This window comes from Arachis ipaensis, chromosome B9 (assembly GCF_059453495.1).
Source record: "Arachis ipaensis isolate K30076 ecotype BB chromosome B9, ASM5945349v1, whole genome shotgun sequence".
Taxonomy (NCBI): Eukaryota; Viridiplantae; Streptophyta; class Magnoliopsida; order Fabales; family Fabaceae; genus Arachis; species Arachis ipaensis.
This window is the reverse complement of record NC_142444.1, coordinates 50,747,558-50,760,000: the sequence shown is the minus strand read 5'-3', so window position 1 is coordinate 50,760,000 and position 12,443 is coordinate 50,747,558. Positions and strand designations below refer to the sequence as shown.

At 34.3% G+C, this 12,443-nt stretch overlaps 2 protein-coding genes across 2 annotated transcripts in view; one reads left to right on the top strand and one right to left on the bottom strand.

Annotated features, from left to right (window-relative positions):
- The window catches only part of LOC148544620 (uric acid degradation bifunctional protein TTL-like), a 1,772-nt gene extending 193 nt beyond the window's left edge, over window positions 1-1,579 (bottom strand). The window contains exons 1-4 of the mRNA XM_088498020.1: window positions 1,421-1,579; window positions 1,229-1,330; window positions 162-255; window positions 1-61 (exon numbers count right to left, since the gene is read on the bottom strand). The exon at window positions 1-61 is cut by the window's left edge and continues 193 nt beyond it. Of these exons, the coding sequence (XP_088354146.1) occupies window positions 1-61; window positions 162-255; window positions 1,229-1,330; window positions 1,421-1,579 (416 nt within the window). The remainder of the gene's footprint in view (window positions 62-161; window positions 256-1,228; window positions 1,331-1,420) is intronic.
- Window positions 1,580-9,773: 8,194 nt separating this feature from the next.
- LOC107617163 (uncharacterized) lies at window positions 9,774-12,235 on the top strand. Its single transcript, XM_016318941.3, has 3 exons — window positions 9,774-10,030; window positions 10,166-10,276; window positions 11,946-12,235. Exons 1-3 carry the CDS (start codon window positions 9,922-9,924, stop codon window positions 12,233-12,235), a joined length of 510 nt encoding a protein of 169 aa, XP_016174427.2. The 5' UTR covers window positions 9,774-9,921.
- The last annotated feature ends 208 nt before the right edge of the window (window positions 12,236-12,443 follow it).

Genomic DNA, 12,443 nt, shown 5'->3' with positions numbered 1-12,443 from the left:
GAATCCAGTACCACCTCCCCCGTTTCTTCGGATGCCTTCTGAATCTGGGATCGAGATAACCCTGACAGGTACATCATAGCCAAATATAGGCGCATAATATTAGGAATTAGTGTATGAACATAATTATTCTAATTCAACAACCAAGAAGTTGATAATCTTACGTTCCCATAGTCGTTCAAGTCCATGTTCTATGAGTTTGAATTCCTCTCGTGCTGCAATATCCAGTTCAACAACAAGAATATTTTCATAGCGTACCTGCACAACACACCACCCAAATAATGTAGAAACACTTTTTGTAAAAACCTGGGACAATGCAATCCCTTACAATATATGATATATATAATTATTCACATCATTCCGAACCTAAAAATTAGAATACTGGTGACTCGTCAGTTTATTACTAGAATTTTTTTCAATAGCAAACAGATTAGATGACAAAAAAGATATGGCATCAAAGAAAGAGTACACAAGTAACAGCAGCAAAATTTGGAATCTTTGGGGTCGATCCTACTCAAGTCAGAATTAAAAAATTTGCCTCATGCACACAGTTCAGTTTACGAAGTAAAATTAAAAGATATACCACCTTCAGCAATATCCGTTGATATATATATTTGTATAAAGAAGCAAAAGTTAATCGCATGCATTCGAGCCCTTATAGAAGACTCAACAATTTGTACTTTATAAGAGAAATTACTATTAAATAGGATAAGGATAATAAGCTTAAGTAATCCCAGAATTCAGCTTTATAACAGGGTTGAGAATTTCCCATTATATATATATAACAGTTTTCATCATGACATTATCTTCAGGTAGTTTCAGAATTTCCTTTAATTTATTACACCTGCATAGATTAGGAAAGGTTTTTGGGTGCAGTTTGACAATTTCTTAAGAAGAAAGACTTAAGAGAATATAATATCATAACCATCTAGCTAAACATAGCTTCTACTGTAACATGGCATTTTGAAACCACAAAAGGGTCAATATTATATGCTTGAGTACGACAAAAGGGTCTATATTATATGCTATTATCTTTCTTCTAGTCCACATATCTCATCAAGTTTATCTTGCTATACAAATTACAATTAAACTCCCCAGCCTCAATAGTGATTCGGCTTAATGCACAAAATTTAATTATAATCTTAGAAAGCAAATAATATGGTTTAGATATCTAGATAGAGAACTAATATATACGTTAGATAAATAGCAAGGAAAAACACCACTATTTTACCTTCACATCGTCAAGTATTTTCTGTGACTCCCACGTTTCCGTACTTGTTATAAACTCAAACCCAAATTTGGCCCGATAATTTCGGTCCCAATGAAGAAATTCCTAGCATTTAAACATAACCAAGTAAATATGGGTTTTATTCACAAATAAGAAAAGTATTTACAAAATTAAATTGGGCAACAGCAAACAAACCCTCATCATTGAAGCCGAGGCATAACGAATGGCTCGAAAAAGGTGACTGTGTCCAGAGAAGGCATCCAACTGTGATTGTATACAGGACTCTTTGAACCACAACTGCCTTGCAAATAAGGTTGCGACCTCAAACGAAGAGAAAGGAGACACATCTATCATCTTCTCTACGAACCAACGGCTTCTGGAAATGAGAAAGAAGTCTCTGCTCTCCAATTTCCCTGAAAGTCAACAGAGATAGAAAGAATGTCCAAGGATAATATAAAAATGTGATTGTAGGATGACTTGAAGGAGAGGTTACAGCATTGTGAAGACCCAGTTAAATAACAGAGGTTTATATGAGAGGATAAGTTTTAAAAAATCTAAGAAGTCTCAATCAATTCGACCTATTGTCTAACGATATGACTAACATACAATCCACTAAATACAACCCAGTCTTTTAGGAATCGGCTGCCTCATCACAATCTTCAACCTCGTCGGTAATGGACTCCTCTAAATCGCCGTCTCTTGTCAACCACAGGCCTTCAACATCAAATTCAGGCAAGCTAGTCATACAGGACTGTGGATGAAGGTCGACCTCGCAATGTTCATAGTCTTCGCCCATGTCAAACAAATCTCTTGGTTTCACATGGACTACTACACTCCATCCGCTCTCCACCTCATCCTCCACGTAGAACACAAGACGCGCCTCAGATGCCAAGATGTACGGCTCATCATCTTCTCGATCACCGGTGTGAATCGATGTGGCAAAATTGACACAGGTGTGGCCGAAAACATCCTGTCGGATGCCTCTCCCTGACGTGGTATCTGCCCAAAGACACTTGAACAAGACTACATTGAATTGACCACTGTAATTTAGCTCGATGATGTCTACTAATCTCCCGTAATACGAGACACCGCCAAAAGCAATATTGGCATCCCGTTTATGTGCATAACTTCTAGTATCCGAAGTGACATAAACCCGCTATTCTGTGTTTTCATTCCTTCCTCCCTCGACATGGTCCTAAATTTAAATCGGTTGACGTTGTACACCTGATAGCATTTGGCCTGAGCAATCGAACCGCAAGCGAGCCACTGCAACTCGTTCAAATGATTGGTGCTTCCAAATGTGACCTGGCATTGAACCATTAGAGGCAAGAAAGCATCAAAGGGTAGTAGGATCCTGGGATATTAAGATTACCGTATGGCTGAGCCAGTTCGAAAATTCTCTGTGCACAACATTATCTACGTGAGACTGGGACCTTATTTTACTTCGCAATTTTCTCTTTGTGATGGCTCTGTACTCACTGTGCACACAAAAAGATATTTCAAGTTCAGTACTATCAATACCGATATGGCTCATGGTATAATTTTAGAACTCAAGCTCTGTACGTACTCTAATAATTTTTCTACAGCAGTGCAATTGACCAGTACATGACGATGTTCTTGAAGCTTTTCTGTTGGTGTTAGTGTGAAAAATGAGGCTGCCCCGACCGCCTTTCCAACCTCTGGGAACAAGTTGGCAATCTCGCTCGGTGGAGCATCGCTCAGCCGGTCGTCAACACGCGTCAGTTGGTTGATCCTAGTCTCGACGTTATCTAGGTATCTTGAACAGAATGTGAGAATCTCCTCGGATAGGTAGCCCTCTGCTATCGATCCTTCCGGTTGTGCTCTGTTACGCACGTACTGCTTGAGACGACATAGGTACCTTCGAGAATGTAACATATAAATTACTAGGTGACAGCTATCCTAATAAAACAGGTCGAGAAAGCTCAAGTAGATCTTTACCTCTCGATTGGGTACATCCACCGGTAGTGCACTGGGCCACCGAGACGTACCTCCTCGACCAAATGCACCTTTAGATGAACCATGACTGTGAAGAAGGAAGGTGGAAATATCATCTCCATGTGGCACAGAGTATGGACCACATTTAAGGAGAGGAAGTTGTTGAGGATCTATGAATTTACTGTATATTAGTCGGAAAAAGGCTGATAAATTGGCCAAGACGGCAGACACTGGGGTGGGCAATACGTGTTTTGACGCAATTGGCAATAGATGTTCCATCAGAACATGGTAGTCATGACTCTTCAAACCAAATAACTTGTGCTATTTTAAGTCAACACAGCGAGAGATATTGCTAGAGTACCCGTCTGGAAAGACCACATTCTTGATGGTCCTAAGAAAGACATCCTTCTGTGAGTTCGACATGGTAAAGACTGCAGCGGGATACTTTCCACCTTCAAGTGGCCACATATCATGCTTGATTCCCATCAACTGGAGATCTTTACGAGCTTTCAGGTGGTCTTTGGATTTACCGCTCTCGTTCAAAATGGTGAATACAATGTTATCGCATACATTCTTCTCTATGTGCATGACGTCAAGGTTGTGACGTAATTCGTTGTTCTCCCAGTATGGCAGATCAAAGAATATACTCCTTTTATTACAGGGTGACTCATCTTGCACCACGGTCTGCTGGCCACATCTTCTTTTACCGCCCACCGCTTGCATCTTGCCCTGTGAGACGGGCACACCCTCCAATTGTCTCAGGACATCCCTGCCAGTCAAGTTAGTAGGTGGGGATCTATTTTCTACTTTACCATTAAATCTAATCCGGCCTTGTCTATATCTGTGATCGCGATTCAAGAAGTGCCGATGACCTATATAACACCATTTCTGACTGAAGGTGAGTCGCATAGTCTCGGCGTCCAAATTACACGTGGGGCAGGCTCTCCCGCCGTACGTATTCCAACCAGATAAATTGCCTAAGCCAGAAAAATCACTGATAGTCCACATCAACGCAGCACGCATCTTGAATGTTTTCTTCTCACTGGCATCGTAGGTATCAACACCGGCCCACAACTGCTTCAACTCATCGATCAGGGGCTGTAGGTATACATCTATGTCATTGCCAGGAATTTTAGGACCGGGAATAATCATAGAGAGTATAAAGTTGGTTTGTTTCATGCAAATCCATGGGGGTAAGTTGTATGGAATAAGAATCACTGGCCATATTGAGTACTTTGAACTGAGATTTCCATAAGGATTGAAGCCATCACTGGCCAAGGCTAAGCGAACACTGCGCGGATCGCCAGAAAAGTCAGTATATCTCATGTCAAATACTTTCCAACCCTCGCCGTCTCTGGGATGCCTCAAGAAACCGTCAGAGTTGGCGCCTCTCTTGTGCCACAACATGTCCACAGCTATCTTACTGGACATGAATAACCGCTGCAACCGTGGAATCAGAGGAAAATAACGAAGAAATTTCGCTGCCTGAGGTTTACCATTCTTCTTGACAACGGCGTTGGTCCTTACTACAGAATTCTTCCTGGTCTTCTGCTTTCACGTAGATGCTCCACACCGTTTGCATCTAGACAGGTCGTGGTTGGAACCCTGGTATAGCATGCAGTCATTCGGACATGTATCTATCTTCTTGTACTCAATACCCAGCTTCCTTATTATCTTCTTGGCATCGTGCAAGGTCTTCGAAATCTGTGCATGCTCAAAGACATCCCCCAATAGCTCTAGAATCAATCCAAAAGCCTTGTTTCTCACTCCGCACATGCACTTTATATGGTATAGCCTCACCAGGAAAGATAACTTCGAGAATCTTGAACAACGCGGATATAGTTCCTGCTCACCGTCCTTAAGCAAGTCTTGAAAGGCATGAGCCTCGTGACTAGGTTCATCAGATAAGTACGGCAACCCATCCGCAACGTCTCCAGCATGCCCATCCATGGGATCTTCATCCTCACTCTACAGTCCCGGCATATTGAATGCGTCGTGGATCATGTCACGTATTTGATCTCCTGAGTTTATAGTGGGATCTAGTTCTTCCCTACCACTAGACCTCTCGTCTACGACCCTCTCACCGTGATGTAACCAAAAGGTATAGTTAGGGGGAAATGGTTTCATCAGAAGATGATCGTATGCATCTTCTCTAGTCTGGAAAAACCGGAACCCACACATAGGGCATGGACAATGTATCATCCCATTGGATGATGCATTGACAAATGCGAAGTCTAGGAATATATTCAGTCCATCCCTATATTCTACACTACCTCGTGACTTTGTAATCCAGCTCTTATCAATGTCTAAGTAAATGAAATAGCACATACAAATAGATAATTACTAAAAAAATACATAGAACTAAAAAAACCAAATTAAAAATGGGGTGTGTGTCAGGTGAACCAATAACAGTCTATCACAATTATGATATGGGAGAGTACCATACGTAATAAAAGAAACAAAGTTAAGTGCATCCCAGATAACATGAAGAACATGAAAGGTATTGGTAAGGAGGCTTACTCATGTTTAAAATTCTGTGCTTTCTTAAAAGAATACTAGTAGAAAGAATTGCTGGTTCCAAGTCCAAAAAATGAAAAGATAAAGAAAAGCTAACTTAAAAATTGTAAAAGAAACCAAGAATAACTGTTAAAATTAAAAAATAATTAGGTCAACAAACATAACTAAACAATGATCATGTACAGTGAATAGAATCTTTAAAATATCTAAAAAATGGAAGACAAAATAGTATTAAAAGTTAGAATTAAAAGAAAGTTAATAAAAAGGGGTTAAAATAACAACAACAACAGATGGAGGATAGATTCATAAAATTTAAGGATATATTACTCCTTGTATTCTTATAAGAAGGTCTTATTATAGTTCCCCTACCATAATTGTCTTCGACCGTGTAAATAGAATAAATGAGTTTCAGTGAAAAAGAATAAATTATTAACCCCTCAACTCAATTTCAATATATTAAAAAAATCACTTGTAACAGGTTTTGAGAAATCAATATTGTTCCTTTACGTGGAAAAAAAATGGGCAAACAAGAAAATTTGGTTTTGAGCCATGGTAAGGGAGATGCTATAACATTAATAATTATAATAATAATGATAAAGAATATAGTTGAGTTCGTTTGATATTTTGGCTTCATTTGCCCTGTAACAGGAAATTGTATTACCTAAGCAGGAAATAAAAAGAGGATACTATGGTCAAGCGAAATAAATTGAAATCAATAAAAAAAATGAAACTTTATAAGTAAACACGCAGAGTCCATAATATCTTCATTATTTTTTATACCTAGAAAAATGCCCAAACTCCTATCTTATGTAAACCAAGTTCTCTATCAATAATTAGTATATAACCCAGCCAGGCTAGCTAGCTGCAGAATCTAGTTAAGCACTACTTTCAAGTTTCACATAAATAATAATACAAAGGAAACCTCTATATTCTGCAGCAATTTGTTAAACGTAACAGATACCAATCAGTCAAACTAAAAACGGAATAAAAACTCATGTATCTATATGTTTGTTAGAACTTAGTAACTCCTCTTGACTTCAACATTTCACTCATTAGTCAGAGTTTTTGGAAATTAGAATGTCACCAAATATACTATATTATCAATTATCTAACAATATCCAGAACTCACATAATATTTCTTATTTCACTTTAATATTACTAATAATAGACAAAAGATGCAGTGGTGAGAAGTTGTCAATGCAGGTAAGTGTTGGTTATAACACATTTACAATATTATGGCTACATCAAACTCAAATCCTTGTTATTATAACCCTTTTCCTAACTAGGAGAATGATCAATTCCACTACTCACATATGGAAAAGATGAATGGATGCAATATTAATAAATCAAATTTATCATTGTGGATTCAAATTTTCAAGCTTAGAGGCAGACCATAGATGCAGGATAGAATGCAAAGAGCACAATGAAGATCATTATGAAAACTGTAGCGTTTGTATGTCGCATAGTTCTGTACACGCACCTAAAAGGAATGATGACAACCACTTTGCATCTATATATCAGGATTAGTCCAGAACCTTGTAACTAGATTAGTATATTTTAATTTCACACTTTAAAAGCAACATACACAGGGAGGGGTTCAATGATGGTTCAAAGGCTAATGGGATTTTCTTTTCTCTCATCCAAAATATTGCTTGATTCAATCTAACTCACACGATTATCCTTCAAGTTCAACTAACTATAGCAGGTTTATGAAGGCAATATAAATTTGATGATTCATCGTAAGAAAAAGGGGAGGAAAAAAGCAACAATGAACAATCGATTGAGCATCAAAGAATCTGTAAAATTAAATCAATCCAATGGCATCAACATGCTTTTTTGTTCACTCAAACCACTCAACTTTGTTTCTCAGCTCCACACTCATCACACAAAGCGAAAAGTACTCTATCTGTCTACACAATAAGAGATTTACTCAAGGGTGAGAGATAGACGATATTAACGTGAACCAATCAAGTCTCAATACTGAATATAAAAATTAATAGAGCAATTCATCCTTGATGATCATGGACATATGTATTATACTATAATATTTGTGATCTTTTGGAAGATAAACTTGCAATCTGCTAATTAATCGTACTGAATGAAATTCCTAACTCGAAACAGCTTCAATTAACCACAATTTATAGAACATATAGACAAATACATGTTCAAAACTCTGAACCAATAATGAAAACCAGAAGAAAAGCTCAATGTGGAAGAACAAACCAGTGAAAGGGGAGGGCAGCGATAGCTAGGATTCGCGCACGGTGGAGGACGGTGTCGCGGTTTCACACACTACCGATGAGATGCTCAACTTCGTCGCCGGTGATAGAACCACGGTTGGCCGCTGCGCAATTCGACAGCCAAGACGGAAGCGCCGGGTAGAGCAGATGGTACGCGGCTCTGCTCCCGATCGTGTTTGGCGCGCTACCAAAATCAAGTGACGGGTCTCTGCAAAATTCGGGGGAGGGGGTTTCAATTAATGGCAGTAAGGTAAAAGGGGGAATTGAATTAAGGAATTGAAACTCACCTAGCGGCGTTTCTAGGTGAACTCGCGGGTAGGTTGCGCCAGATTTAGGTTGGGTGCTCTTCGCGCCTCTGCTCGTGCTTTCATTCGCGCCAATAGGTTAGGTAAAATCAGGAGGGTTGAAGACATATATACCAAATTCGCAGCGGTTCGGACTGCACGGCCGCTATCCAGGGGCGTTTAGCGGTACCTGCCAGACTGCCGCTGACCTCTGCCGGGATCTTCTCAACTAGCGGCGTTTTTGGCTAGGGCCGCTGTTTCTCCGCCGCTAGGCTCCGCCTCTGCTGTAGTGTTAGTATACACGATACTAGTTATATATGATTATTTTAGCTATAAAAGATCTATGATGATGTTTTAGCATAGCTAAGTTCATCAAAAAATGCTGGCATTAGTCCGTGCCGGTAGATTTTGGACCAGTTATTATATTATCATCATAAAATATTATTATAATAAAATATTAATATAGTAAAATATTAATATAAAAATATTATTATCTCAAGATATTATTATAGTAAAATATTATTATTTTAAAATATTATTATAATAAAATATTATTATTTATTTTTCTATATATTTAAAATTAGCTCGTTAAATTGAGTCTAACCGTATCACTCGAATTTCGTAAATTCCTAACGTATGAAGCTCGAAAAGTTCGTTACTAAAAATTTGGATTGTTACACCGCTTTTATTAACAACAAAAGTATTCTCAAAATATTTTAAAACACGACAAAAACACCTCACATTAAATATATATTCTCAAAAAATATTTAAAAAAAATATATTTTTATCTTTATATGCTAAGCAAATATTTTTTTATGATTTTTTCATCATTGACTAAGAATATTTTTAATACATGCAAAAAATTCTAGAGGTCAATTTTTTATTGAATTTTTTATATACACTTTTTAAATAGTTATCTAAATATTTTCATAAAAATTAGATTAAATGCATAAGCAGTTTTTTTAATATAAAATTTGTTTGCTACTTATAAAAAAATATTATTTTAGTTATTTTTGTGGTAGTTTATAACATTTTAAAAATATTTTTGTCATTATTAAAAATAAAAGTTATTATTGTTAGCATTTTCAAAAATCAGGTATGATTTTGGTAGTTTAACTTTTTAAAAATTATTTATTTTTATATTTTTTAAATTAAATATTAATTTTTTATTTTTATTTTTATAAATTAACTATCACCTTTTAAATAGCAATCACCGTAAATATATATAATTATATAATTTTGTTAGGTGTTATTATAGTGGCTACACTGTTTATTCTTAATGATGAAACCTTTAGACACCATAAAAAGCTGATGAACGTTTATTCTATTATAAAACAAATTTAAGAGAATATTTTACAAAGTTTATAATTTTATATATCCCACAAAACTAAAAGGCAACAACTAAGAGAATCTAAATACAACAGTGTCATTAGTTGAAGCTACAAGGATCTTATATATCTAATTGGACCGAATCTAAGAAAAAACAAATATATGTAACATAATGAAATAATAACACTTTTATTATACTTGACTCTTGGCTTTCTATGGTAGTAGAAAAAGTGGCTAAACATCTTAAATAATAACGATATCTTCTTTATTTGTAGCTTTTTCTGTCTGATCTGCTATCACATACACTAAGGAGATATTTATATATAAGAACATTGCGTGATCGTTTTCCACACATTCACCTACTATTGTAATGGCAAGGGGTGATTATATGATGAATTCAGTGTCATATTTTTCTTTTGCTGTTCTTTTTACTTTCCTCCTATCTATTGATCATGTCATGACTCATGAAACATCTAAAGGTGGAATTCTCTCTTAGATTCTCTCTTATAAATATAGTTTTCATGATGAACTTTTATTTCTTCCTTTTACATAATATGTGGTAAATTTACCTTTCACATCCACAAGCCATATTTACTTGATTGCACTATATGTAGGTAACGAGCAATCTTATAATAAGAACAGTAATGGAAACAACTTCAAGTATCCAACATCATTTCATGACGATTTAGACAAAGAGAAGAGGCATGACTCTAATAGAGATGCAGGTATATATGTCATTATTCAATAAATAATATTGTCATCTTTTTGTATTAGTTTTCTGCACCATTTGAAATTATAGGTACTTTAAAAATAAGACTTTACAATAGTATAATGTATTTTTAAATGTAAATTAATAAAAATGGATTAATACTTAATTTGGTCTTTGAAATTTGAGGTGCAACTTAAATTTTTTATAAAATTTCAATTGACTTAAATTGGATTTCAAAGTTACAATAGTAATTTGTGTTAGCCCTTAAATTCATCTCTAGTAACCTCGTACCGATTTGACACGTTAATTTATCACGTTGGATAAAATAAAATGATGTGGTTTTATATTATTGGCACTCAGTTTTCAACAAAATGACATTGTTTCACACAAAACACATTTCTTTTTCAGTAGCAATCCTTGGTGTGAAGTCATGTGGTTGAAAATTAGGCATCAATATAAAATAATGTCATTTTGTATTATTTAGCATCACAAATTAACGTGCCAAATCAGCATATCATTAGTGAAGATGAATTCAGGGGTTGATACGAATTAATTTGAGAATCCGATTTAAGTAATTTAAAATTTAAATTTCAAGAATAAATTGAGTATTAATTCCAATAATTTTTTTTCTGATTTTTTGCTAAATGGGGGCTAAATTTTCAAATATTAGAAATATCAAAACAAGAATAAGCAAGATTGGATATATATAGTTAGAAATACCAAAAAAAAAAAAAAACATAGCTGTAAAGTAAAAACATAAATATACTTCTATGAACATAAAAAATCTAAAAAAAAATAGTAGTTATTATTAACCTATTACAATATATGTTATTAGTGGATTAAAATATCAAATTTCTATATTCGAAATCTAAATATTTATTTTCAGTATTATGAATATTTGAAGTAAAATAAAATACCAATATATTATCACGTAAAACAAAATATTAACATACATATTATTATATATAATAAATAATTTTATATTAAAAATCAATAAAAATCATTTTAATCGATTATTAATTTTTTAATTTGATGTTAATAAAAAATAATTTAATAATATAATAATAAAAATTAAATTAGTATACATAATCACAATTATCTATTATATTCTTATATATTAAATAATATTATTATCGATTCAATTATTTAATCTATTTGGATAGAATACTTCATTAGATTATTTTTTATACTATGGAAACAAGTTTTTCTAATGTTTTTTTATTAAAATAGAAGACAATTGTTTTAAAATTATTTTATGTTTTTATAAAATTAACTTTAATAAGTATAAAATAATAAATAATATAAAAAGTATTTCATATACTATGTTAGAGATTTCATCACTAATTTGCTATATATGTAATTTTCATTCCATACCAAGAAAAACACATAATCTTAAACTTTATTTAAAATAATACATCCGGACATGAATTTTATAAAATCAAACATATTTTGTATTGATAAAATGTAAGTCTTTTTGAGCGACTTTTATTATTATTATGAAAAATGTTAGGAGGTCATCAAGTTTTGTAATTTGTAGTCATTAATTAATTATAATTAATATTTTTAATAGCATAAGATTATATCTAATAATATGAAATTACTAATTTTTCTTTTACTGAATAAATATTTTTCTAACATATATATATGACGATATATCTGACATATATATCTTTCCTTTTATCCAGTTGAGGAGATAGTTCCAACACATAATGCCAAGACTTATGATGAGCCAAGTAATTATCGTCGTATCTCTTCAGATGCTCATTATTTTCCAAGGGACTATCAACATGATGAACTTATATTTCGGTTTGGTCATCCTCGTTTTGGACAAATAACCGTTCCTTTACCATTTACCCATTCTCTGTTTGCGCCACCAAAAGCTGATGAAAGAAACTCTTTGTATGCTACTCCTCATGCCTATTACTATCCTGGCTACCAACCCTTAGGATGGGAAGATTTTGGTAAGGCGAACTAGCATCTTCTCTATCATTTACCTTTACGGCTAATATTTATTTTGGTCCATTCATGTACATCATTTTGGTTCTGTAGCTTTAGTTAATATGTAGTCATACTAACACTGTCACAAATTAATTTTTAGAGGTCTTTTAAAATGTCAATTTAACTCAAATTGTTAATTTGACTTGTATTTATTATTTATAAAAAGACTATTTTGATACGTTAAA